Raw genomic sequence first — 27,124 nt, 5'->3', positions numbered from 1 at the left:
ACCCAATAGTATACAGAGCAAGAAAAAGTAAAGGAGAAAAAGAAGACATGTTGCGTGGAAGTCCAAAGACTTTCAAAGCCCAATAGCCTACCTAAGCCCATCTGGGCCCAACATGATGCAGCTTGCGACTGGGCCCAATGGCCCGCGCGGGCCCACATCCGCGTGCGCACGCTCGGCAACCGCGAAACAGTCAAACGCACCAGACAAAGAGGAGGAGACAACGCCCACCAAAACCAAACTAACACAGGTGGAAAAAAAAAATTTTGATTCGCTCGCTCTCAGGTCGGAGTACGCCCACTCCGCTCCGTCCCCCCACCACCTCCGAATCACATGGCGGCGATCTTGCAGCCGCCGCGCCACGCCGCGGTGGTGGCGCCGCGGCGGGCGGGGAGGCTCGCGAGGCCGGGGTGCGCGGGGGGGAGGAGGGCGGCGGTGGCGGTGGCGGCTGCCGGCGGCGCCGCCAGGGACAGGAAGCCGCCGAGGCTGGAGGGCGCGAGCGAGGAGCTGAGGGCCGCCGCGGCGCAGTGCCTCGACTGGGCCCCCGCGCGCCGCCGCGTGCGCGGCGCCTTCGCGCCTGTGCTCCCCACCCTCGACCACTGCCTGTTCAAGGTCCGTACGCCTGCCACTTGAAAAAATGGTTTTAGATTAGCAGTAGAGTAAACAGTTAAGATGAGGTGAAGTCGCTCTTGGATCGGTGGTACTGTTGATTGTACTGCTTGGGTGCTACTACATATTCATTTTAGCATACTGGGTTCGTAATGAACTCATAAGAATGGCTCTAATCATGGGATAGAAGTATAGAACAGGGAGCTCTAAGCTTGAATGCCGCAGTATATGTAGTTAAGTCCTGTTGGTTGAGCTATTCAGTGAGAATGTCAGATCCTTTGATTCTGTAGTTTATGCCAACCGAAAGATACTTGTAGCGTGTTGGGTTTTGATCAATGCTGATAAAATTCGAAAGTTCATCGCCCTTGAGAGCAGAGCGTAACACAGAGTCTAAAATCAATGGTTGTTATCCAGTAATGTTGTTGTGTGCGATGCCGGTTGGTCTTGCTTTCTAATCATTTATCTCTTAATTCTCATTCTGTAGATGGCTCCCAAGGGAATCCAGATGGAAGAGGTAAGCACATTGATGGAGATCTTGAATTGACCTTACCTTGTATTTGGTTCAAGTAGTTCCCTTGCAGAAATGCAATCTACCTGTGACAGCATGTTTTCTCTGTTGGAAAAGATGGCATGTCGGCTATCCATTAAAAAGTGAAAGTGGTGTATTCAGGCCACTAAGTAAACTTTTTACAGGGAGTGGCATACTGGCATGAAGTTACTTGCATATTGAATTTGCAGTTGACCTCAAAAGACAAATCTAAGTGCAGTAGGCACTTTCAATCTTGAATGAGCTGTTTAATTGCTTCTTTTTTCTTTTTGTAATAAGTTATATTGCTTTCTGTGTAGAATTTTGAAACCAATTCAAAGGGGGTTGAGATTTTCTGGAAGAGTTGGCTGCCTAGGGAGGGCACTGCCACCAAGGCAGCACTTTTCTTCTGCCATGGATATGGTGATACTTGCACTTTCTTTTTCGAAGGTGATTATTCCGCTACTGCTACTGTTATGTTCTTCTGTTGAGTTCTCTTTTTGTTGCCTGCTTGTTTATGCATATTTTACTTTCTTGGAATTATCAGGGATTGCGAAGAGAATTGCAGCAGCAGGATATGCAGTATATGCTATGGATTATCCTGGTTTTGGTTTATCATATGGTCTTCATGGCTACATTGCCAGCTTTGATGGAATGGTGGAACATGTCATTGAACAATACTCACGGATAAAAGGTTTTTGATATATATCTCCAGCATACAAAGAATCGGTGTGCTTTACAATGATACAATCTATACATCATAATGAAATGCTTTGTAATGTCTAGGCAGGAAGGAGGTCCGTGGGCTCCCACATTTTCTATTGGGACAATCAATGGGAGGTGCAGTGGCTTTGAAAGTACACCTGAAACAACCAAAAGAATGGGATGGAGTTCTTCTTGTTGCACCTATGTGCAAGGTAAGGTTAGAATCTAGAAAAAGGTTCACCAAATCTAGTGATCTATAACATTTTTATTGTTTTGGGTGTTAGTTGTATATTGTCCAATGTTCACTTTCAAGTCATGGGAAGCACAATGCATTGTAAATGAAGGCTTATCAATTACTTTATCACCAAATGTTATATTAAATTGGCAGTACTAACTCAATGCCACTGTTAAGTTTACTTGAAATGGATACTAACTACCTGCGAGATGTCCCCTTTTTTGGTTTTTGTACTGCAATGTGCAATAATACTTGCAACTATACTTCATGCATGAACAAGTTACCAAAATTTGGTGATCTTTATCATAACAACCATCTTCGGTTACGCTGATTTGTTGCAAGCGTTTAAACCAATCATTATGCTTGTTCTATATTTGGGTGTATGATATGTCTATATGGTTCTGACTTTAATTTGGCAAGATTTCAGAAGATGTTACACCACCAGCGCCAGTGTTGAAGGCATTGAGCATATTGTCATGCCTTCTTCCAGAAGCAAAGTTATTTCCACAAAAAGATATTGGAGATTTGGCATTTAGAGATCCAAGTAAAAGAAAAGTAGTAAGTTTCTTGGGCCAATTTCATGCTATCATCTTCAACTTGCTTTGTTTGAATGTACTGTAATAGCACATTATCGGCAAGATTTCAGAAGATGTTACACCACCAGCACCAGTGTTGAATGTACTTATTTTTTTGACAAAATGCTTATTTTTCAAAAGTTAATAGCAAGAATCATAACACCTTGGAAAAAAAGCATCAGTACTAGAAAGCTGGTTGAAACATCTAAATGCTATAAATCCTCTCTATTTTCAACTTCCAGGCTGAGTACAATGCCATTTCATATACCCAACAAATGAGGTTGAGGACAGCAGTTGAACTTTTGAAGGCTACAAAGGACATAGAATCCCAGTTGGAGAAGGTCAGTGTTGCTTTTACCTTATCTTTTTAAGCGGTTGAATTCCCTTTTCTAAATTATTCAGTGCCTGGAAGCAACCATTGCCATCACTTCTTTTGAAAAATAGTTACAAATGCGAAACCCTCTTTACTTGACAGATTTGTTCCCCATTGCTGATTCTCCACGGAGCAGCAGACATGGTTACCGACCCCCATGTCAGCGAATTCCTGTACGAGAAAGCTAGCACAAAAGACAAGACTCTCAAGCTCTACGAAGATGGATATCACTCTATCTTAGAGGGTGAACCTGATGACCGGATTTCAACTGCCATTAACGACATCATTTCATGGCTGGATTCGCACTGCTGAATACCATTATACATTGTCTTGTTGATCTGCTGTGCTGTCTCAGTTTAAGTAGGAAATGAATCGCATAATAAATAGGAGTCGATCTGTACGTGTTCGCTTCTTTAAGAGAGTAAAATAATGCATAAATTTTGGGAACATGAAAGGCTCGAAACGTTCTCTAGTTTTGTTTGTTGTTGGTGTTGGCTGACTGGCTGGTAGCGTGATGCTGTCAGCATGTATTTGGTTCTTGCCAATTGTGAAAAGTGTGTGTTTTTTTTTGTAATAGTTTCAAAATTAGGTTTCAAAGCATGGATTAAAATATGAAAACTTTAGGGCCATGTTCCGTCGTCTTACTCAAACGTGCTTATTGACGGCCCTGTGTTTGAAAGCCAATTACCGAATGTCATGGTTGAGGTAGTGTAGGCATTCTTTTTAGTTTCCATTTTAGTACCGTTTCATTTTCATAAGCTACAAAGTTGTGATAGATAAATCAACCTATGGGATACTATCTCTGTCTCAAAATATTATAACCTAGATTGAATGTGTCATATCCTAGTAAACGGATTTGAATAAATCTTTGTTTAGATTCATTGTATTAGAATGTGTCATATCCTAATACAACGAATTTGAATAAATGTTTATTCAGATTCATTGTATTAGAATGTGTCACATTCAATCTATTAGGCTATGTCTAACGCATCATACTGGATAGTGGTCTGGGCCTCCACGTCGGAGCCAAGTGCCCGCGGTAGTGGCGACCGGGGTCTCACGAGCTCAAGTGTGAGATGCCACAACTCTGGGTTGCACGTTGAGCAATTCCGGAGTCCCACGACTTGGGTACCGTTTAGTTCCAAAAATTTTTTCCAAAAACATCACATCGAATCTTTGGACACATGCATGAAGCATTAAATATAGATAAAAAGAAAAACTAATTGCACAGTTATGGAGGAAATCACGAGACGAATCTTTTAAGCCTAATTAGTCCGTGATTAGCCATAAGTGCTACAGTAACCCACATGTGCTAATGACGGTTTAATTAGTCCCAAAAGATTCGTTTCGCGGTTTCTAGGCGAGTTGGGAAAAACATCACATCGAATCTTTGGACACATGCATAAAGCATTAAATATAGATAAAAAGAAAAACTAATTGCACAATTATGGAGGAAATCACGAGACGAATCTTTTAAGCCTAATTAGTCCGTGATTAGCCATAAGTGCTACAGTAACCCACATGTGCTAATGACGGTTTAATTAGTCCAACCCACATGTGCTAATGACGGTTTAATTAGTCCCAAAGATTCGTTTCGCGGTTTCCAGGCGAGTTCTGAAATTAGTTTTTTCATTCGTGTCCAAAAACCTCTTCCGACATCCGGTCAAACGTTCGACGTGACAACCAAAAATTTCCTTTTCCCCACCTAAACACACCCTTGCTTTGGGGGAAAGGAGAAGCAGAAGCAAACTTGTTCGTGGTCATCGTCACTCGCCGACACCGAGGACTCCTGCCGAGGTCGAGTCGCCGCTCCCCCACATCCGCCGAGAACTCCCGGTGAGCTCTTGTCCAGATCTAGAGAGCTCGCGTGCCTTGGCCAGATCCACTGCCACTGCCGCTCGAGGAGAAGGCCGGCGAGCTCGCGGCCATATCCTCTGCCATGGGGATCCGGCATCGCCACCGCGATGATCCGCCGCTGACACTCGCGAAGAAGGGGAGGTGGAGAGGATCTATCGCCACCGCCGTTGTGGTCGCGTTGCCGCTCCCCACCAAGGTCGCCGGATCTAGTGAGCTCGCGAGCCGCGACCAAATCCGCTGCCGCTGTCACTCGAGAAGGGGAGGGGGAGAGGCCAGCGAGCTCGCGGGAAAACCGGGCGCCACTGCTTGCGAAGAAGGGGAGAGGGAGAAGCCGGCGAGATCGCTTTGGATCCGGCGAGGTCACGGCGGGGACGGGAGGGATCCCGCTGACCGGGGTGGTGGAGGGAAGCAGATTGAGACCAAGGGCGGAGGTGTCAGTGTCGGCGGCGGTGGAGAAGGGGATCCCGCTGACCCTTTGGGCATGTTTAGTTCACAAATTTTTTTTCCCAAAAACATCACATCAAATATTTGGACACATTTATGAAGTATTAAATATAGATAAAAACAAAAACTAATTACACAGTTAGAAGAGAAATCGCGAGACGAATCTTTTGAATCTAATTAATCCATAATTAGCCATAAGTGATACAGTAACTTACGTGTGCTAATGACGGATTAATTAGACTCAAAAATTCGTCTCGGGTTTCTAGGCGAGTTATGAAATTAGTTTTTTCATTCGTGTCCGAAAACTCCTTCCGACATCTGGTCAAACGTCCGATGTGACACCCAAAAATTTTCTTTTCTCCAACTAAACATGCCCAAATTTAGAGTGCACACTCCATACGTCACATTCTCAGATGGATTGTCTGCCACACAATGCAAACGCGTGTATTGGAGTTTACAAGCTATGCATTTAGCATAGGCCCTGTTTGGGGTAGCTTCTAGCAAAAGTTCATTTTTCCAAAAGCTGCTTCTGCTAGAAGCTACCCCAAACAGTCCACAGCTACGGATTCTGAAAAATGAATTAAGAAGCTAGAAGCTTGAGAAGCTGGGTTTCAGAGCTTTTCCAGATTCTCAGAAGCTGGCTACCAAACAGCTACTTCTCAGAATCTAAAGCTCCCCAAACAGGCCCATAGTCTCATATCCCACACAATCTATCCATTAAGAAATAATAATAACCTTACCAGGCTTACCTCCTTAGAAAAAGGGTGATTGATTTTTTTAAGTAAGGTTGACAGATAAGGTTTAACACTATCACTATTTATCTTTTAAAATTTTTGAATTGAAAATAGGACTTATATTAAAAGAACAGAAAATAGAAAAAAATATCAATAGGGACTAATTAAACCAATTGCATAAAAAAGTGATAATTTCAAGAACCAATTAAGAAACCCATTACCATAACCATTATTTTTAAGTGATTAAATATTAATGACCTTCCCTATAAGCTATAACATAGCAGTATGGGTTTCTTCATATATTATTGCATATACAATCGTATAGTTGATTTTGAAAGTTATATTATTGCATATACAGGGAATACCATCTGTCCGTCACTCCCCTCGTGAATGTCCGGGTTACATTTCTAGTTTTTCTACGCACATAGCCCTCTACATATGATTTATATACTATTAAACTAAAATTGATCGTAATTGGAAACAAATTAAGCCAGACTGTCAATGCCAATCCTTTCCAAGTACAGAAGAGCTGAGGCATTACTTGACACGCACAGCACTTCCCCCGTCCCCGCGGCCGGCCTCGCCCGTCGCCACCACAAAAGCAAGACTGCAAGAATCGATCGAGCATAACCCCCCATTGCTCACCAAGGCTGGCACCCAAGCAAAGCAAAAAAAAAAGGCGCACCCAACCCAAGATTGAGAACAAATTAAGCAATGGTCGCCACCTTTCTCCTCCCCCTCCTCCTCCTCTCCACCCTGCTTCCCGCCGCCGTCCCGCTGCCGCCGCGCCCGCCTGTGCGGTGTGACGGTAGCGGCGGCGGCGATGGGTCGGGCTGCGTGCTCTCCAACGCCTACGGCGCGTGGTCGAGCGACCGCGCCGACTGCCCCGTCGCGGCCGTCGCGTACCCGGCGTCCGAGGCTGACGTGGTCGCGGCCGTCGCCGGCGCCAGCGCCAAGAACATGCCCGTCAAGGTCGTCAGCGGCTTCGCGCACACCATCCCGAAGCTGGCGTGCCCCGGGAACGGCAGCGGCAGCAGCGGCGGCGCGGCCTCTTCCTTGCTCATCAGCACGGCGAGGTACGACGGCGTGGCGGTCGACGCCGCCGCGCGGACGGTGACCGCGGACGCCGGCGCGCCGCTGCGGGCCGTGATCGACGCGGCGGAGGCGAGCGGGCTGAGCCTGACGGCGGCGCCGTACTGGGAAGGGGTGAGCGTCGGGGGGCTCGTCAGCACGGGCTCCCACGGGAGCTCCTGGTGGGGCCGCGGCGGCGCCGTGCACGACCACGTGGTGGCGCTCAGGCTCGTCGTGCCCGCCGGCGCGGCGGACGGGTGGGCCAAGGCGGTGGCGCTCCGGAGAGGCGACGCGCTCTTCAACGCCGCTCTCGTCTCCCTCGGCTTGCTAGGGGTTATCTCAAAGGTAAGCGACTCAGCACCAGGTTTCCCAAACTTTCCCAAACTGCAGGGCCGGGTTACCGCACTCCCGCGGCAAGCACGGTTACCGCGTGATAACCGTAAAAAACCGTACGAAACTGTACAGAATTTAACAAAAAATTAAATTATTTTTTAAATGTATTTAAATTTAAGGAGGTTACCGCGGTTTTTCTATTACCGTACCCCGCGGTAAGGCTGGTATCCACGATAACCACACGGTTACCGACGGTAATGTAAACCTTCTCATCACTAAACCTTCTCATCACTCCTACTGTCCTCCTCCACGGCTGCACGTATGATTGGTTGTACTTTTCATGTCGTATACTCCCTCCGTCCCAAAAAAAAGGCAAACCCTAGGTTTCCGTGTCCAACTTTGACTGTTCGTCTTATATGAAAATTTTTTATAATTTGTATTTTCATTGTTGTTAGATGATAAAACATGATTAATATTTTATGCGTGACTTGTCTTTTTAATTTTTTTTCATAATTTTTTCAAATAAGACGGACGGTCAAACGTTGGGCACGGAAACCAGGTTTTTTTTTTTTTTTTGGACTAGTAGCGACCATCTGCATATGCCCCCGTCTGTATTGGCTGTATTTTCGGAAGGACAGCAAAGATCTCTTCGTTAAATTTGTCATCGGGCTACACCTCACATGTCTACCACTCCATGCATTGAGCAGCATGGTGGCAACAATAAATGCTATGCTAATTTGTGCAAATCTTCATCTTTAAATTGGTAGAATGAGGAAAGACAATTACTCCGTAGAATAGTATACTTCATTCTTCCCTTGTTCCTGCTCACATAAATTAGTGCCGTTTTTGTTAATGACAAAAATATCGATCACCATAGCTATAAAGTTTGCTAGCTGTCACAAAACGTACTCAATTGAGTATATATCATGCATTTTGACTTAATTACTACGAATTGATGATATAATTCAATTGCCACGGTAGATTATTGAGAAATATACTAGCTTAGCGTGCATCATGGCTGGCCAGTCGATCTTCATCATGACACACGGATCGCACTAAATATGTTTACCCAAATCGTTTTCTAAGCTCGGATCTTAGATGCTCTCTATTTGTACTTTTGAGTGAACATTAAATTCCAAATTAAGATTTACATGACGGAATTATTTATCATTTATTAATGTATATTGAACCATGAATATATGGTCTGCATTTCTGCAACACCTCCATTCACGGTTTGCTACCGCAGAACTGTTGCAAAGCTTGATACTACCTAGCTGCAAATGGCGAGGATTGAGAGCAAGTACAATAAGCTTAGGGGGTGTACACCCCCTTACATATCAGATTTTTGCCTAATTGGAAGAAAGAGAAAGGCAGAAGAGAGAGAGAGAGAGAGAGAGGCGTCAGCGACTATTTTGCCGTCGGGCGGCACACTGCTCCCCATGCTGTGGGCCGAGCTTTTTTTCGTGCACGTGTGACTTGCTGCATCCTTCGTGAGCAGCCAACCAAACAATACTACTTGAAACTAACAAAATAAAAGCTACTACTCCGACCCATAAAAAAGCAAATCCTAGCTATAAATCTGGACATCATATGTATGTCCAGATTCATAATTAGAATTGGATTTTTTTTTGGACGGAGGAGGTATGCATGAGAAGTGGGTAGAGATAATCATAGAGCTCATTAATGTATCCGTTAGCTTTTGAAATTAGCTGTAGTAAAATGATGTGTTATTTTTTAAACCAATAGCTAGCTGTACTATTAACCTTGCTACGATAGGAACTAATTATCACATTCACAGTCAAATTTGTTTATCTTTTTTGTAATTTATAAAAGTTACATCTAACATTGATACTCCCTCCGTTTCAAACAACCTTGCTACGATAGGAACTAATTGTCACATTCACAGTCAAATTTGTTTATCTTTTTTGTAATTTATAAAAGTTACATCTAACATTGATACTCCCTCCGTTTCAAAATGTTTGACACTGTTGATTTTTTAGTACATGTTTGATCATTCGTCTTATTCAAAAAATTTAAGTAATTATTTATTATTTTCATATCATTTGATTCATTGTTAAATATATTTTCATGTACACATATAATTTTACATATTTCATAATTTTTTTTAATAAGACGAACAGTTAAACATATATTAAAAAGTTAACGGTGTCAAATATTTTGAAACGGATGGAGTATATTACATATAACATAAACAAGGAGAGATCTTTTCCAAAGAGTTTAGAATCATTTCCATAGTAATGTGGGAGTGTGCAGGTGACTCTGGCTCTGGAGCCAAGGTTCAAGAGAAGCATAAGCTACGAGTACAGGGACGACTCCACCTTCCAGGACGACTTCGCACGCCACGCCGCGAACCACGAGTTCGCCGACATTACCTGGTACCCGTCGCAGCACAAGGCGGTATACAGGATCGACGACCGCATGCCGCTCAACGCCACGGGCGACGGCGTCAACGACTTCATCGGCTTCCAGTCCACGCTCATCGCCGTCTCCTCCGGCATCAGGGCCCTCGAGACCGCGCTGGAGGCGTCCAGGAACGTGAAGGGCAAGTGCAAGATGGCGGCGGCGGAGATCGCGGCGAAGAGGCTCGTCGGCAACGGGCTGCGCGGCGCCGGCGGGCGGCTGTTCACCGGTTACCCCGTGGTGGGGTTCCAGGGGAGGATGCAGACGTCGGGCTCATGCGCGCGCTCGCCGCCCACCGACACGCTCAGCGCGTGCCCCTGGGACCCCAGGTACAAGGGCCTCTTCTTCTACGAGAGCACGGCGATGTTCTCGCCCGCGGCGAGGTTCCGCGACTTCGTCCTCGACGTCAAGCGGCTGCGCGACGTCGACCCGGACAGCATGTGCGGCGTCGACGCGTACAACGGCCTCCTCGTCAGGTTCGTGAAGGCGTCGGAGGCGTACCTGGGCCAGCCGGAGGACACCGTGGTGGTGGACTTCAACTACTACCGCGCGTCGGACGGGTCGTCGCCGCGGCTGAGCCAGGACGTGTGGGAGGAGGTGGAGCAGCTGGCGTTCGTCAAGCACGGGGCGCGCCCGCACTGGGCCAAGAACAGGCTGGCGGCGTTCCGGGGCGTGCGGGGCAAGTACCCGAGCTGGGACAAGTTCGCGGCGGCGAAGCGGCAGCTCGACCCGCGAGGGCTGTTCGACAGCCGGTGGTCCGACGAGGTCGTAGGCGGGGAGGAGCAGCTGCCCAAGGCCGACGGCTGCGCGCTGGACGGACGCTGCGTCTGCTCCGAGGACAGGCACTGCAGCCCGAGCAAGGGGTACTACTGCAGACCGGGGCTCGTTTATTCAGAGGCCAGGGTCTGCAGGTACTCCGTTTCGCAACTAGTCTAATACTGTATGTTCGAAACAAAAATTGGTATAGTTTCTTTTTTTCTTTTTTTAAAAAATGCTGCGATTCATACGTGTTCTTGAATACATATGTCGGTGGTGGATGCAGAATGTCGATGATGGAGGCACAGAGTTACTAAAACATCATCCAGTGAGAGGGAAAAAAAATAAAGTGCTAATATCTCCGTTCCAAAATAAGTGCAGTCGTAGAAATCCATGCCCAACGTTTGACCATCCGTCTTATTTGAAAAATTTGTGAAAATTTTAAAAATATTTAGTTACACATAAAGTATTATTCATGTTTTATCATATAATAGCAATAAAAATACTAATCATAAAAAAATTTCAAATAAGACGAACGGTCAAACGTTGAACGTAAATAGTGCAAAACTGCACTTATTTTGGGATGGAGAGAGTGTCTTATTAGTGCAAATAAAAAAACATTATTATAGAACACTACTTGAAAAACGTTTCTTTTTTGCCATACACGAGCTCTTCCTGCAAAATTTTAATGAGGGATGGGGGTTTTTGGACCTTCATAAAAATAGATCTTCGCTGAAGGTTGTTTTATGATGGCCGCCACATGAGATCTTTGCTTGTGGATTGCCGCCACTAGAGAAAATGGTGCTTTATCTATGCCGGAACGTTTGGTCGCCTACGAAAACCTATTTTGACCATCACAAAAAAAACGTTTTTCTTAGTAGTGGAAAACAATATAAATAGCTAAGGAAAAATGATAATACTCTTTGAAAATATGATTTTGTGTTTAAGAATGGTTCTTTTGACCAAACTGATTGTGTGTACACATACTATATTAAATCACATCAGTTGGAAAAAAATTGGGATACGTGTACCCCCATATCTGGTACACCCCTTGACATATGTGAGTAAGGATCCCAATGATGAATCCATAATAAAATTGGTGGGTGGGCTCAAAGTCGAAGTCTCGGTACAATTAAAATGACGGACATACCATAGCGCAAGTCAAATTCAATGCGTACGTGATCAAAGATAATGGGAAAAAATGAATTGAGTACTATGTCTTGGTAGTAAAATGCGCACTCTCCTACGCCTTAGCAAATGGTTAAGTTAGCAGCTACACATATATAAATTAGCACAATTAGTACTACTCCCTTCATTCCATAATATAGGGCGTAATTAGTTTTTTAAAGTGTACCAGAATATAGGGCGTGCATGCACATGCAGCAAGCAGCATTAAAACAAAGAGAAAATTCGATCCATAGCACATGAAAGAAAGCGGTACCAAAAAATAGCACATAAATTTTTCGCTTTCGGCGAGAAGCATAGTCCACCGTTTTTCCTTCGTCCAGTAGCACTTCCGTCGCATTCATCCATCTATTGAAGTGTTCTGCTGTTAGTCAAGAGATAAAAAGACCAAATTGCCCTTGTTCTGTGCTGGTTTGGCTGCTTGAGCTCCACACTACCGGCTTTGAACCAGACGTACGCCGACGTGGGGCTCTCCCGCACAATCCGTATCACGCTGCCGGGCATGATCCGCATCTCGCCGCCGGGCATCTCAGGCAGCAGATGGCGCATGCAGAGTTGGGGAGAGGAATGGAGGTGACAGAGCCCTTGGGGATGGCGGCCATCTCGGTGGGCGCGGAGTCGAAGAAGCGCTGGATGTCCTCTGGCCAGGGGGTGTCGCCGGAGGACGGGCACGGGGCATGGAACGGGGTGGCCAGCCAGGCGTCGGTGATAGCGGCGGCGACGTCGGGTGGGGTGGCCATGCCCAGGGGCAAAGCTACATACAGCTATGGGGGTTCCTAGGCACCTGGGTAAGAGAAAAGTTTTAGCTATGGTTACCCCATCTCCACCATATATGTACCCTCCTCATCCCAACAATGTGTACCCCCAAGCAGACCATCAGGCCGAGCAAAGGTAACAAGGCCAACAGAGAAGCGCACAGCCATGAGGATTTTCTTGTGGTGCAGCATGTTTAGTTGACAAATTTGCCCTGCATAACAGCGCTGTTAACTACTTCACGGTGAAACAGAATGCACTCGATGGCCAACCGCAGCCTATGGTCTTATCACCTATTAATCGTATCAGGCAAGGGGTGACGTCAAAAGAAAGTTTTGCAATTTGCTTTCATAGTTTCATTCCATTTTTTCGATAATTTCAAACGAAAAATTAAGCTGTTTTGTCTTTTTTTTTTCTTGAGATGTTGATGTTGGACGAGTAGTTCTTCAGTTTTGGCCACCTATTGGTTGTGATTTTAATCTTAACTTCTTCAGTACACTGCACTGATAACTATCGTCATTGGGAATTCCTATTTTGGCAAGTAGTTTTATAATTTACCGCTAAGTTTTCGTTCTTATATCACTCGTTCATGTTAATGTAGATACTGAAATCAATGGTTTTAATATTGTTTACCATAATGTTCTTTGATAAAACATGGTAGGTCGTACGTATATCATTTTCGAACATGGTAGTATATTGCTACTATAGTGGTGCACTACCCTCTGTTTTGCTCTAGCTTCGCCACTGGCCATGCCAGGGAGCGCTAGGACATTGCAGGCGTTGATGGAGCGGGTGTTGACGGCGTCAGCGGCGGTGGCACAGTGGGTGGCGTAGATGCCTGGGTACTTGTTGGAGAAGATGGCGACGGCCGCACCCGTGCCGCAGACCTCGACGCCGCGGGCCTCGAGCGCGGGGTCGGCGTCGGGGGAGGAGACGACGAACGAGCTCAGCGATGGGGATAGTGGAGGCAGAGCTTGGAGAGTAGTGGCGACAACGCCGAATGAGCTTGGGGATGGGGGCTGCGGCAACATGATGCGAGGGCCATCGCTGTCGGCCACCCCACCGCCTCGCCCACACCCAGTCGCCCTCGCCGTCCAAATTAAGGTTTGGAATAAAGGGCAAATTTGTCTTTTCACGCTCCTAATCATGGCTAACCGATGGACTTGGACGGAAAATGTGACGGAAGTGCTACAAATCGAAGAAAAAATAGTGGCATGTGCTTTTAATGGAAAGAGGAAATTTTTTGTGTTATTTTTTGGTATCAGCTTTTTTTTTGTGCTATGGATTGAATTTTCTCTAAAACAAAAGCATGAAACCTGGTCGACTTCCGTGCTTATGCACGCACGCGCTTTTGATGCGTGGAGTTAGCGCTTTGTTTCCTGCGTTGCTTATCTCTTTCATGCATGCAAAGGCAGATGCGAAGAGCTGTACGCATGCTGTACACGGGCAGAGCAAGCGTTGCATGTATCGTCACCCCGAGAAAACAGTTAACCCTCCTTGGTATTAGGGTCCGTAGCAGTTGCGCCCTATATTAAGGAACGGAGGGAATATATTAAATCATATCAGTTGAAAAAAAATCAGGATACAAGTGTACCCTCCATATCCGGTACACCCCTTGACATATGTGAGTAAGGATCCCAATGATGAATCCATGATAAAATCAGTGGGTGGGCTCAAAGTTGAAGTCTCGGTACAATTAAAATGACGTACATACCATAGCGCAAGTCAAATTCAATGCGTACGTGATCAAAGATAATGGGAAAAAATGAATTAAGTACTATGTCTTGGTAGTAAAATGTGCACTCTCCTACCCCTTAGCAAATGGTTAAGTTAGCAGCTACACATATATAAATTAGCACACTTATTAACAAATGAATATAGTAGGAAAAAACAAATAAACTAACCATTACAAATGAATGTTGTTTTCTTCTCCATCACAAATCTACCAATAAATTTCATAAGTAATAAATATTTATCTCAATAGAGAAATTCATTAGAAACAAGAAGTCGTATACACTCACATTATGCAGCAGGCAAGCAGGAAGAAGCGCCCTTACCGCCATGCCATGCTTCCCATTCACCACTAGCGGCCTCACCGGCACAGGCTACAACCCTTAAGTCTCCAGTTCAACCCTCCAAAGAAAAAGGTAGATATAAGGTCCCTCGTCTTGTCATCCGATTACAAAATTATCCCCAATTGTAAAACTAGATATATGCTCTCAACTTAGAAGATTGGGTCATTATGGGTCCTTAGGCGGTTCTAACCTTAGTTTTTCCGATGTGACAGCTGAGTTAGCGTGTGACTCACATGGACCCCACATGTCATTGTGTCCACGTCATCTCCCTTCCTCCCCCTCTCTCACCCTCTCTTTCTCCTATTCTTTCCCTTCTTCCTTCTCCTCTCTCTCTCACTTCTTGTCGTCTAGTGCTATTTTTTTACCAACCTATCGAATTTTCTCTAAAGATAAGGTGCCACAACTCTTAAGGTCTGTTCAGATTGTAGCCAAAATAAACATTATCTAGCAAGATGGTAATATTGCTTTTTTTTTTGAATTACACAGTACAACGCAGACACTCACAACGCACGCACGCACGCAAACCCCAAAATAAACCTTACCAAATTTTAGCAATGCCAAAATTTTGGCAAGATGGTAATATTGCCTTTTTTTAAGAATTACACAGTACAACGCAGACACTCACAATGCACGCACGCAAACCCTACCCCTATGAGCATCTTCGAAGATTGGGTTAGCAAATCCATCTTGTAGATTGAGGAAGTCACCACAAGCGCCTCGCTGTAGACGGGTACGTCGCCTACCACTAAAAGTAGAAAGCCGTTAAATCCTAGAAAATTCGCTCCCATGGAAAGTCGAACCCAGGATCTAAGGGCTACTGAGGCTCTTGTAACCACAGGCTACATGCCATTTCGCAATATTGTCAATAAATTCTGGCAGGATTTCTTATGTATTTATTAAATTTGGCAACAAACTAAACATAGACATTTTATTTAGCAACTTTGCCAAAAAAAAATGATATGGTTGAAAATGGCATCAAAGTGAACAGACCCTTATTTTAAAATGAAAAAAAGAGGGTATAACCGCAAATATCCACACAGCAGCCAGCAGGTCCGTCATTCCTCCCCTACCTCCCCTTTGCGCTTGACATCGCCGGGTGGATCAGCGGCGGAGAGCTGCCAGCGATGTCGTCTCTCAACTCGCTCTTCAACCGCTCCACCTTCGGTACCAAATGGTTCGCCTCCTCGCCTTCTCCCTCCTCCCAGATCCAACTACTATCCCCTCCTCTGCTGCAATTTGTCTCTCGGATTGGGTCCGTGTTGCTAAGATCGGCGACTTTCATGCTCGTGCTTGTGCTTAGCAGGAGTTCTAGATTTAGGTTCCGGTCCGCAGGTATCGACGGATAGTTTTCTATGGAGACAGATGAATAACATAAACTTAGCTTCCGTCTGGATCCGAGCGAGTAGAGAGATAGAGAGCAACCATCTTCACCTCTTCCTGTAGTGAATTGCCATTGCTGAATGCTTCTGTTCATTATTTCCTTAAAGGGTGTGGCTAATTCGCGTATATTGCATTTTTTTTTTGGGAGATCTTAGTCTATTCCACACAGTCAATGTTTTGATGATTGGATGCTAGCTTCATTTTTTTTTCAGAACTCTGACTGTAAGTGTCACCGTAATGGATTAAACCAGCAGAACTCAACTAGTATGCACTGGCGTTATCAGATCAAAGGAAGTCGATGAGTTCATTAAAATTACTGTATTAGAGTTAGTGAGATCCAGTTACTAGTAATTGCTTACCCACGGCCACAACTACTTTGTGTTTCATGTCGTTCATACAGTGAATGATTGCATTGCCTATGCATACATAGATAAACAGTGTGGCTTTATTTGTAACCTCAATTAACAGAGGTTTCTTGCTTTCTTTTAGCAAAACATGCTTGAATTTAGTCATTTCGAGGATCAAGCTGCTGCGCAACAGGAGGGAGTTGCAGCTAATAAATATGCGCAAAGAGATGGTTCAGTATCTTCAGACAGGCCAGGAATCGATAGCAAGGATTCGGGTAAATTTACTGCTATTTATGAGCTAATAAATATGCGCAAAGAGATGGTTCCATTTCTATTTTTTCTGCATTTCTCTAATCTATCATTTTTATTCATAGGTGGAGCACATTATTCGAGAGCAAAATATATTGGCTGCATATGAGATTGTTGAGCTTTTCTGCGAATTTGTGCTGGCAAGGGTCCCTATTGTTGAGGTCCAAAAGTAGGTCCAGTTTTATCAAGTGTCTTCTCATTAAGTTACTGTTTTGCCATCATGCATATATCATGATTCTTTGTTTCTCTCACTTAATACAGTATCATAACAGTTTACTGGCTTTATCATGGAACAGGGAATGCCCCTTAGAACTACGGGAAGCAATAGCTAGTATAATATTTGCATCAGGGAGATGTTCAGACTTGCCTGAGCTAATGCATCTCCGTACTTTGTTCACCACCAAATATGGCAAGGAATTTGTTGCTGCAGCTATGGAATTGCGTCCTGACAGCGGTGTTAATCGTACAGTAAGAAGAAGCATCTGTTCTTTTCAGAAAACTAATTTGTGTTTTTGCTTGCAAGTTGAGCATCTTGTATTCTTGTGTCAATTTTAGAAAAAGAGGAATAAAATTATCCATCTTGTATGCAGATAATCGAGAAGCTCTCAGTGAAGGCCCCATCAGCTGAATCAAAGCTGAAGGTTCTGAAAGCTATTGCTCAAGAGTATGGCCTTGAATGGGACTCATCGAATACTGAAGCAGAGCTTAACAAGAAATACGAAGATCTGCTGGTAACATTTGCTAAGTTATTGTTTTTCCTAATTATCAGAACCAAATGGTATTTTTGCATGTGACAGCTTCAAAATCAACTGTTTGCAAATTGTACTAGCATAGCTAAAGCCTGAAAGACTAAATGCTCATATGCAATTTTGTGGAATTAATGTAAAGGAACACTACTGTTTTAGGACACCCTTTTCACTTATGTTTTGTTCAGACTAGTTTGGTCTTGGTCTGGTTAATACTGAGAATACATAATGTATTTTTACATGTTAACCTAATCAACACGAGGCACCCTTTTTTCGTCTAACTTTTGGCTAGTAAATCTAGGGCTGTCAACTGCATACTTGATTAGTTCTGTTCATGATTTCTGTAGTCTGTACGATTGGGGCACCATGTCATGTGCCTAGGTTCTGTTTGTAGATTATTCTCCTCCGATCTAATTCTTGGTTCCAGCTCTGTCTTCCATCCTTATCTCTTGTTCCTAATCTCCCGTGACTATATGCGGTAGAAGGGTGGGACCCACATACCAGTGACTGTAATGGTAGTGATATTATGGTAGAGGATCCTCACCCCGAGTGTACTGGTTGATTCGGACTCTTACATTGTGGGTTACAAACGTGATGTTTTAGCTCTAGAAATTTACAGGAACGAGCAGAAACAGCTTATTTCAAACCTCTCTAGCTCTATCTAAAATCTAAATGTTCATTTTCGCGTTCGACCATAAAGACACTGGACATTCACTTCATTTGTTCTGTACTTGTTTACAGGATGGATCAGGATCCTCAGCACGCCAGGGCCAGTTACCTATAATCGAGAACTCTCCAGTTGCTTCCATTTCCAGAGATATGCCATCGTTGTCCATTTCACCTGTCGAGGACACTGGAAAATACCAAGCTGCTCCCCAGTCCCCAAGCTCACCTGCTGGGTCTGCAGTAATGCATGCGGCTACCAAGAGTAACACGGTGAGCCAGGAGCATCATCGCTCCCCTGCTGATGAGATATCGTGCGCAAGCCCAAGTTCGTCGGACGTTCTTGAAAAAGCCCGAGCTGCCATTGCTGCAGCCAACCGCGCCTCCGCCGCTGCCCGTGCAGCCGCGGACCTTGTAAAGGTCAAAATTACAAGCTAGTGACGCACTGACGCCTGCTGTTGTGGCGAACCAAGGCAAGTTGCGTGGTTTGAGATTGTGGCAACTCAGGTTTATTACTGACTATACACATGCTTAATTTGAATGACAAAGTGTGGCTTAAACAAACGAGAAAGTGTATTACTGTATACCACTCTCTTGGCATTTCAACTGAGCTTTGTGTGGCTTTCGCCTTTCTGTTCCTTGCATCATGAATGTACAATGTACATAAATAAAATGAATGTACCAGTGCATGGATTATCTTGTCAACCAAAAAGTGATGACATACTGTATGTTACATGTATCTACATCTGACATCTCTCCAAACTCGTAATGTCTCGAGCAACCTGGAACCCTGAAGTGCTGCAGAAATGGAGCTAACAACGGTTTAAAGATTCGTTTCTTCGAATTATTCCTGACTAAATCAAGTTTAAACAACTTCCTTCGAAATTATTCATGCGTGTCCTGGTAAACGAACTCTTTCAGGATTTTCATGCGTGTTGAATCAAAGGGAAAGGTCATCTCTTATTTACGGCATATACTTCTGGCTTATGCGCTGCTGATTGGAGTAGGGAATACTCACAGTATCGCTTGGGCTGGGCTTAGCAGTGTCGTGCAAAAATTCAAGGAGAAAAGCCCATTCAAGGTATCGCGTCGTTGCGAGCCTACGACCTAAGCCCACAGCCCCAGACTCGCCGGAAGCCATGGAGGAAGAGAAGGCGGCGGCGTACTACGACGAGCTCAACCGCAAGGGCGAGGGCGCCCGCCGCTTCAAGCAGGGCCTCGGCTTCTCCTCCTCCGATCCCCAATCCACCTCCTTCCCCTCCAAACCCCCCTCCACCTCCTCCTCCTCCTCCTTCCTCTCCGGCTTCGTCCGCGCCGGCGCCACCCCCGCCCCCGCGCAACCCACCAAGCCGCCGCCACACGAGCCGTCCCGCACAGGCCGTCACTCTCGGTCTCCATCCCCGTCGCGGCGGCATCGGACCCGCTCCAGGTCCCCGTCTCGCTCGCGGCGCCACCGGTCCAGGTCGAGGGAGCGGAGGCGCCGGTCCAGGTCCAGGGAGAGGGAGAGGGAGGACCGCAGGGCCTCGCGCCGCCGCTCCCGGTCTCGTTCTCGGTCGCGGTCGCCTTCTCGCCGAAGCGGGAGGAGCTCGTACTCCGAGGACCAGCGGGACCGGCGGCGCGACGATGGTGGCGGCCGCCGTGAAAGCTCGAAGGGGCGTGGTGGCAGGGAGGGTGGTAAGGTGGATTACTCGCGGCTCATAGAAGGTTATGATAGAATGGTTAGTTGCATCATATCCTTCTTACTGTTACTGCCCTGTAATTATACAATTTTGTTGCTAGGTTTTTGGTGCTTGGGAGTGATGGTTTGTCGATTTTCTTTCAGACCCCAGCGGAGAGAGTGAAGGCAAAGATGAAGCTTCAGCTTTCAGAGACAGGTTTTGGCCCGCTCTATGTATATGTTCTTGTGTTTCCAGTATGTTCTGTTAAGTGATTCAAGTCACTTAAAAGTTAGTAACGTGGTTACTAGCACAATGCACAAGTTTGGTGATGCAACTAGTTGTTTTCCTGATTCTGTCACCTGGTTACACTGGCTTGATCAGTTGATTGCATATATAGCTGATAGCTCTAGGCAACAGGGAGTGCAATGTCTATCATTTTTTTTAATTGTATTTCTGTTTATATGTATAACTATGTCGTCTTATATGCTACAGCTCTATGCTCAAAATCAACTCTCAAATGCATGAGGAATTTAGTTCTATGATTCAATCTTGATGATTCCTACTTTCCTAGTAAAATGCTCACATATGCAGTATTCATTGTTTGCCTATGTTTTTTTTTCCAACATTCTGCATTGTGTTCACTATCAATTACTAACAGCTTCAAAAGATTCCACCCTTGGAAATGCCACTGTGGGGTGGGAAAGATTTGAATTCAATAAGGATGCTCCACTTGATGAAGATGACAATGATGTTGAAGGTCAGTCTTGATAATTTTCTTGAATATTTCTTCTCTCTTTTTTTGTGGCATTGCATAACTCTTAATCTAGTATGTCCCTCAATTTCTTGCAAGTCCACAACAACATACATGCTCAATCATAGTCCTTTTTGAGGAGTTGTAGAACACTTTAGTGAGCTATTCGCACCAAGAATCAATTCTGCATCAACTAGACCAGAGATTTCATCATTGATCATCATGCAAGTTCTTTTCAAAATACCATTTTTTATGAGTTGCAAGATTCACTCTTGGAGGTAACGTTTGCAGATTGTAAAATTGCAGCCTGATAAGTGTTTGCAAGTTTGTTATCCTCTTATCTTATTGTTGGAATGCACAATGAGATTGTAAACAATGTGCCTATGCTGTTTGACAACCCAGACCTTATCTCATCATTTTCCTCCGCAGTTGCTAATGATGACGCTTCACTGGTGAAGCACATAGGAAAGAGCTTCCGACTTTCTGCTGTACAAGTATGAGTATGACTTATGTGAGCAGTTGTGTTTTTTTTGCCATATTCTGTACTTCTGTTGTTTCTGAGCTGCATTGTTGTACCCATGTTGTTCTTCACATATCGTAGTCCAAGCATGAAGATACGGTCAGAGATGCACATGAAAATGCTATATTTGGAGTACCTGCATACCCCATTGTTGATACTGAAACTACGGAGGCTGAGCCTGAAACCAATGACGAAAGCGAGAAAGCTAAAGATGTTGAAGCCGAACCTAGCAGTTCCCTTATTAGTGATAAAGTAATCTCAAGTTCCTCTTTTCCTGGAATGCGTATTTATTTCTTGTTCCATAGCTACTCATGAAACCAATTTCTTAGGTTCTGGCAACGCAAAGCGGGTCATGGAGAGAAAGAGCTCAGAAATTACGGCAGAATCCAAATGCGTGAAGTTCTATCCATGTTCCATTTATGCTGCTCTGCTGAATTTTGACTCCGGAATTTGTATAATGATGACTCCATGATGTGCAGAGCGTTAAGCAGCAGTTGACAGTGATACTTCGAAGCTGAACTCTGTTGTATATGTATCTTAGGTGTGAGTAGTGCCGTACTATTGCATTGCTTCTCTAGTTCTATGACGCCAAAAGCTTAGGTCTGGTTTTTGGGTAGCACCAGCTGCACTAAATTAATGTAAGATTTGTCCGTGTTTTAATTTCTTCAAATCAACGCATAGATGTATCCATAGTTTTAATTTTGGCCCCTGTTGGCAATCAGGAATTGTACTGGTCAGCACTCTGTCTCTCCTTCCCAATGAGATCTAAAAACCTGCAAGTTTTTTAAGGGAAAAACTTTTAAATCTAACTATAGTATAATTGTAATATAATTTCACTATAACTATATTATAACTTGTATATAAGTATTAAAATAATATATGCAACTTTATATCTAACTTATATAGAAATTATAATGTAGTTACAATGTAATTATAGTGCAATTACATTGTAGTTACACTATATCTATACTATAGTTACATTGAAAGTTGTTTGCCCAAAAAACTTGCAACCGTTTTTTACGATTTCGTGGAGAAAATGTGAAAGTTGTTTGCCCAAAAGACTTGCAACCGTTTTTTACGATTTCGTGGAGAAAATGAGACAGTGAAGCAGGAGAAATTTGTTTCTACAAGAATTTGTCTCAGCTCCCAGTATTTGGCGGGGAAAATTTTTTTCCACGAGAGGATGTACACTGTACGTGCCAATTAAAAAGTCGTCAATTTTTTTTTAAAAAAATAGTAAGATGGATCAATGTGTGGTATATCAATTTACAAATTTGCAAGTTTAAATTTAACATACACAAGCAGAAAAAATAACAAATAGTAAAACTAAGTAATATACACAATTGGTATTTGTTTTTTTATTGATATAAGTATTATTTTATCCTGTATGATTGATCTATTTCATATTAATTCTTTTACGAAAAAATATATCATTTTGGATGAGGTGCATAAAATGAGGGAGAAAACTACTTTCGGATTTGGTGCAGCAAGTTCTACAATCCAATAAATTACTCATTCTATTTCAAAATATAGCAAACTACAATTGTATTAGACTCAACCTAGTACTATGTCGAGTCTAATCCGGTGTTAGATTGCTATATTTTGGGACGAATGAAGTTGTCAGTAGAGATCTTTAAACATAAATTCAAGGGAAAAAGTGAAATGCATTTCTAGCTAGGGGGGTAATAGTGTAATACTTACTTACCCTCAATGGTAGGTGATTGAAAAGCTGGTTATTTATGAGAAGGGTAATTTTATCATCATTACGAAATTCATATTTTTAATGTAAAACTTGACATCTCGTTTAGTGTCATATTTGTAACGTAAAACTTGATATCTCAAAGATACGAAAATTTTACACTGAAAATTTTGGTACATACAGCCGTGGAATGGTCAGCTTGAGAAAGAGCAATTGCACGGTCAGCTTGAGAAAGAGCAATTACACGATGTCCTCAAGACAGCAACATATACATACTGTCTTAGTACAATGCAATTTCTGTATTTCAAAAATGGTTAAGTGGTCACAAGCAGTGCAACACCGCCATCATTCAGTAAAAATATTTCAAGCGAAAGGGGGCTTACAAATAGTAGCTAACAATTGTGCACTCTTTCCCAAAATTATGGAGATAATACAGATTCCAATGGCGAATGGAGGTATGAGGTATCTAAAAACACGAAGTAGCATGGAATTTTATCTTCACAATGATACGATCTGAAAAGTAAAAGATCTCGTCGAGTAATGTGCCTCTACCTGTAGTAGCATTCTCCTGAAAATGTTCTCCATTGACAGCATCAGTTTCTACCATGACTTGTAGAAATCAAGCGCATATCACATACGATCGTCTTTGTTGTTCATGCAGTGGTAGTATACGCTGTGATGATCATGGTAATTCTTCTATGGTGATTTCAGCAGCTTTTGACCACGCAAACCATTCCAGAAGTCCCTTGCTGTCGTCACCTTCTTTCCAGGGAGTTGAAGCTCCACGACCTAACCATACAACATCAGAGTGAACTTGGAGAAGGCCACAAGGAAAGAAACATATTCATAACCTGTAAGCTGGAATACAAACCTCGAGACAAGATGATCCACCGCAAGGAATCAGCAATGAGTTCCCCGAGAAGAGTACCTCATTTCCATCTCCGGTTTTGTCACAGGATGCGCAAGCCTTCGTGCTGATAACCTTAATCTCAAGCACATCGGGTTCCCCATTTTGGTTCACAAGCTGCAACTTTGCGCGAGTTCCTGGCCAACCTGCAAAGGCTCGTACCTACCAGAGTTGGTTGGCAATAGCATGGATGAGTATGCTGGAAATAAGGAACTCACCTTGTTATGGAGCAATTTAGCTTCTTGGTTGAATAACAACCATGACTCATCAGAATTCAGCTGGAAAACAGAACTTCCATAATAAATACCTTGGGATATCCGAAGTGTACAATATCATTTGAATGCTGGACTCCTAAAATTCAGATGGAAAACAGAGGCCATCATGATAAATTAGCTAGGTATAACTATCTGCAGAGAACCATTTGAGTGTAGATTTGGAATTTCCTGCAGAGTGCTTATAGCTTTGGAATTTTGGGCTCCAGGTCTCATTTATAGTAGAGGGTTCAACAGCGTGATTCAGATTTCATAAACATATACAAAGCCAAATATAAAAGGAAATATAAGCTTCAGTATAGCACAATCCTAGAAAGTGTATATCAACATTAGAAATGCAGGGTGGAGTTCCCAAAATGATGGCATGCGAACTGTAAGAAAAGAGGGAATAAATAAATGCAACAAATCGGTATAAATATTTGAAAATAAACTATGATAGATTTAAGCAGTTTCAAATGAAGTATCAAATGTAAAATAAAAACTAAACTGCAGGCAGGACGTATGACAAAGGCTCATGTAGCTATGCTCAAGTCTTCTTATTTGTTTTGCGCATGTTCAGTTGAGTGAGAATTATAGCAGTGACTTTTCGTATAATTCTCACTGCTATAGTTCTAAGTCTGAATTCGGTAGCCTCCAATTCAATATTGCCATCCTATGCATACCTTCGGTGCATGTGTAACTTTGGAGTCATCTTGTGGTTTTGCCTTTTCTTTAGCCGTTCCATCAAGAATAGAGGGTAGTTCATGAAGCAATAGCTTGGATCCTATTTAACACAAGAATCCAAATTACAAAAATCTCAAAATCATATAGCTCAGAACTATATTTAGAAGAAGATAGTATCAAAAATTTGAAATAAGGTCTGTTCCTTGGTAGGTATAATCAACTAATCATAGTTACCAGAAAAAGAGTTAGGAATAAGCTGTCTAGAAATATGACCATTAATAACACATAGTGAATAGTTTATAGTCTTTACCTAAGTTGAACAATATAGCAAGCAGCTCCGGTGCCTGCATATGAAGAAAGTTACAAAAACGATCAGTATATTTTATGAAACTTAAATTATCTCCAGTTTATAATTTGAACTAAACGAGCTCCTTGAATAATGGCCAAACGATTGTTCATATTCATCATCACTAAAATTACAACCACATAGCAATAGTCTATAATGGACCAAAATTATCAACATTGTCATGCTTTTTTTTTTTTACCATGAGTTCTCATGCATTTTCATTAACTAGAAACTTACAATAAAAGTGCAGTTACATATATAGTCTTGCTTATGTTATGTGACTGAATAGCATGGAGAGTCCCATGTATATTTTCATTCAAGCAATGGTTGACTTCTGTTCTATAAATTTAAACTGTCAAGATGATAATAAAACCAGCAAGACAGTTAGAACCACCTACCTTAATATACTCATCTACAGCAAACTTTTCAGAAGCAATAACTGGACCCGCATCCAAGGCACGGACAGTATATGCAAGGGAAACACCTGTTTCTTCAACACCGTCCTGCAGTTAAAATTGATAAATATAAAATATTCCACAGCTAATAGCTTCACTGGCTCATAGTTGTAACAGGTAGATCATTAAAACCTGCAATGCTCTCTGCACAGGTGCTGCACCACGATATAGAGGCAGCAAACTCGGGTGTATGTTAACAGTTCCTGGTATGTAGATAGAAATGCCAAATAGTCAATGTTCAGCACTCAGTAGACAAAATTCAACATGTCCCAGATTGATTTGTGGCAAAGTAGGCTGCTTTTAGCACCAATTATAAGGTTGACTATGAACTCAGAAGTTATCACGTTTTGGTTTTGGCAATTTATAGACTGGAAACAGAAGACCAACCGGTTAACATTGGTTCTCCTATAAGTTATCCAGTTTTGGTTTGTTACTTTGCATCTAATTTGACAAGTGCGTATTCAACAAATATAAGCCATTCACAGACAACTGGACATGGATTGTAGCAGGAAAGCAGAAGTCCCCAGTTGCTAGTCAATATCAGCTAATTTCCAAGAGAACTTTTTTTGAAAGGAGCCAAGAGAACTATTTCTGCTTGAGCATGAGACGGTACATGTTCGTTGCGCACCAGAGCAATCAAACAGTACGAGAGAATTGGCTAAGCTGATGCTTTGGCAGGCAGACGTACCATAAGGCGGAATATCAAGAAACCTCTGAGGCAGAATGTTTCCATAGGCAGCAGTGATGCAGAGCTCTGGTCTCACCTCCTTCAGGTCTGACAGAAACGCCTCCTGCATTAATCTTTGTGCGACTCAACACCATTGTAGCCTCAATGTGAAAGTTTTCCCAGAGAACGATTCAGAAGACATTACCTCCCCAGCGCGCTCCGGAGTGAAGATGAGGTCTCCGGGGAACCCGCGGTCGAGCGCGAGCTGCGCGACGGCCGACGGCATCAGCTTCCTCCCCCGGTTCTTGGCGGCCGGCGGCTGCGTCACGACGGCGGCAACCTGGAATGCGGAGTCCGGCGACTCCGACGCCACCAGCAAAGTTTCCAGGACGGAGGCGGCTACCTGAGGCGCGACACGCCGAGCTCTTGGATCAGACAACAGACCGGAGCACGGGAGTTGGCGAACCGAGAGGTGAAGAACAGCTTGCGGGGTGGGGGTGGTACCTGGGGGGAGCCCAAGAAGACGATATTCTTCTTGCTGGTGCCGCCGGCGGCGGCGGAGGCGGGTTTGGCGGCGCAGCAGAAGAGGCGGCGCAGCAGCGGCGGGGAGCAGCGCGCCATCTCTCCTCTTGGATTGGGAACCGTCGGACTGGGGATGGGGAGGAGGAGGACGCGTTAATTTTGCTCTTCATGTTACTACCATCGAACGGCCGAGATTTCGTGTTTCTTTTTTCTTTTTCTTTTGGCGAGGAAGTGTTTCTTTTTTCTCGGAAAAATAACACATAAGTTGTATAATGGGTCCAAAATAAGAAATCTACCTTGTTTGCATAGTATTATTTTTAAAATAAAGTACAAACACAAAAGCTTATATACACGCGTGCACACTTGCCCTTGCTGAACAATGATAAAACCTAAAAGCAAGACATTGCATTCGCTTTTAAGGTTTAGAAAAATAATCATTGTTTGTGTTACGGATTAGGTGTATATCTCTACACTTCGATTTATAGCCATCGGAATACCGTATATTTAGCTTTATATGGAAAGGTATACTTGGAATATTACGGATAAAGATGTAAATGATATGCACTAGGG

The 27,124-nt window shown here is 43.6% G+C and overlaps 5 protein-coding genes and 1 pseudogene across 5 annotated transcripts; 4 read left to right on the top strand and 2 right to left on the bottom strand.

Annotated features, from left to right (window-relative positions):
* Positions 1–253: 253 nt before the first annotated feature.
* LOC127752823 (caffeoylshikimate esterase-like) lies at positions 254–3,643 on the top strand. Its single transcript, XM_052278254.1, has 8 exons — positions 254–609; positions 1,091–1,120; positions 1,453–1,582; positions 1,680–1,826; positions 1,919–2,049; positions 2,493–2,630; positions 2,890–2,988; positions 3,123–3,643. Exons 1-8 carry the CDS (start codon positions 331–333, stop codon positions 3,330–3,332), a joined length of 1,164 nt encoding a protein of 387 aa, XP_052134214.1. The 5' UTR covers positions 254–330; the 3' UTR covers positions 3,333–3,643.
* Positions 3,644–6,463: 2,820 nt separating this feature from the next.
* On the top strand, positions 6,464–10,955 carry LOC127752817 (L-gulonolactone oxidase 3). The gene is made up of 2 exons (XM_052278239.1): positions 6,464–7,471; positions 9,734–10,955. Exons 1-2 carry the CDS (start codon positions 6,770–6,772, stop codon positions 10,814–10,816), a joined length of 1,785 nt encoding a protein of 594 aa, XP_052134199.1. The 5' UTR covers positions 6,464–6,769; the 3' UTR covers positions 10,817–10,955.
* Positions 10,956–12,169: 1,214 nt separating this feature from the next.
* LOC127784701 (DNA damage-repair/toleration protein DRT102-like) lies at positions 12,170–13,605 on the bottom strand (annotated as a pseudogene).
* A 2,086-nt stretch (positions 13,606–15,691) lies between these two features.
* On the top strand, positions 15,692–18,857 carry LOC127762099 (uncharacterized). The gene is made up of 6 exons (XM_052286465.1): positions 15,692–15,823; positions 16,519–16,651; positions 16,751–16,854; positions 16,982–17,153; positions 17,276–17,416; positions 18,173–18,857. Exons 1-6 carry the CDS (start codon positions 15,774–15,776, stop codon positions 18,530–18,532), a joined length of 960 nt encoding a protein of 319 aa, XP_052142425.1. The 5' UTR covers positions 15,692–15,773; the 3' UTR covers positions 18,533–18,857.
* A 328-nt stretch (positions 18,858–19,185) lies between these two features.
* LOC127758033 (uncharacterized) lies at positions 19,186–21,851 on the top strand. Its single transcript, XM_052283652.1, has 6 exons — positions 19,186–19,812; positions 19,917–19,968; positions 20,411–20,509; positions 20,933–20,997; positions 21,105–21,275; positions 21,353–21,851. The coding sequence occupies exons 1-6, from the start codon at positions 19,234–19,236 to the stop codon at positions 21,419–21,421; spliced, it is 1,035 nt and encodes a 344-aa protein (XP_052139612.1). The 5' UTR covers positions 19,186–19,233; the 3' UTR covers positions 21,422–21,851.
* Positions 21,735–26,676, bottom strand: LOC127758028 (uncharacterized). Its single transcript, XM_052283640.1, has 12 exons — positions 26,537–26,676; positions 26,238–26,435; positions 26,054–26,156; positions 25,498–25,568; positions 25,309–25,413; positions 24,875–24,908; positions 24,564–24,664; positions 23,848–23,907; positions 23,594–23,791; positions 23,275–23,511; positions 22,904–23,188; positions 21,735–21,796 (listed from the first exon to the last, which is right to left on the bottom strand). Exons 1-10 carry the CDS (start codon positions 26,651–26,653, stop codon positions 23,419–23,421), a joined length of 1,080 nt encoding a protein of 359 aa, XP_052139600.1. The 5' UTR covers positions 26,654–26,676; the 3' UTR covers positions 21,735–21,796; positions 22,904–23,188; positions 23,275–23,418.
* Between the last annotated feature and the right edge of the window lie 448 nt (positions 26,677–27,124).

Source organism: Oryza glaberrima, chromosome 1 (assembly GCF_000147395.1).
Source record: "Oryza glaberrima chromosome 1, OglaRS2, whole genome shotgun sequence".
NCBI classification, from domain to species: Eukaryota; Viridiplantae; Streptophyta; class Magnoliopsida; order Poales; family Poaceae; genus Oryza; species Oryza glaberrima.
Note: the sequence above shows the minus strand (reverse complement) of the source record. Positions and strands in the feature narration are given on the sequence as shown.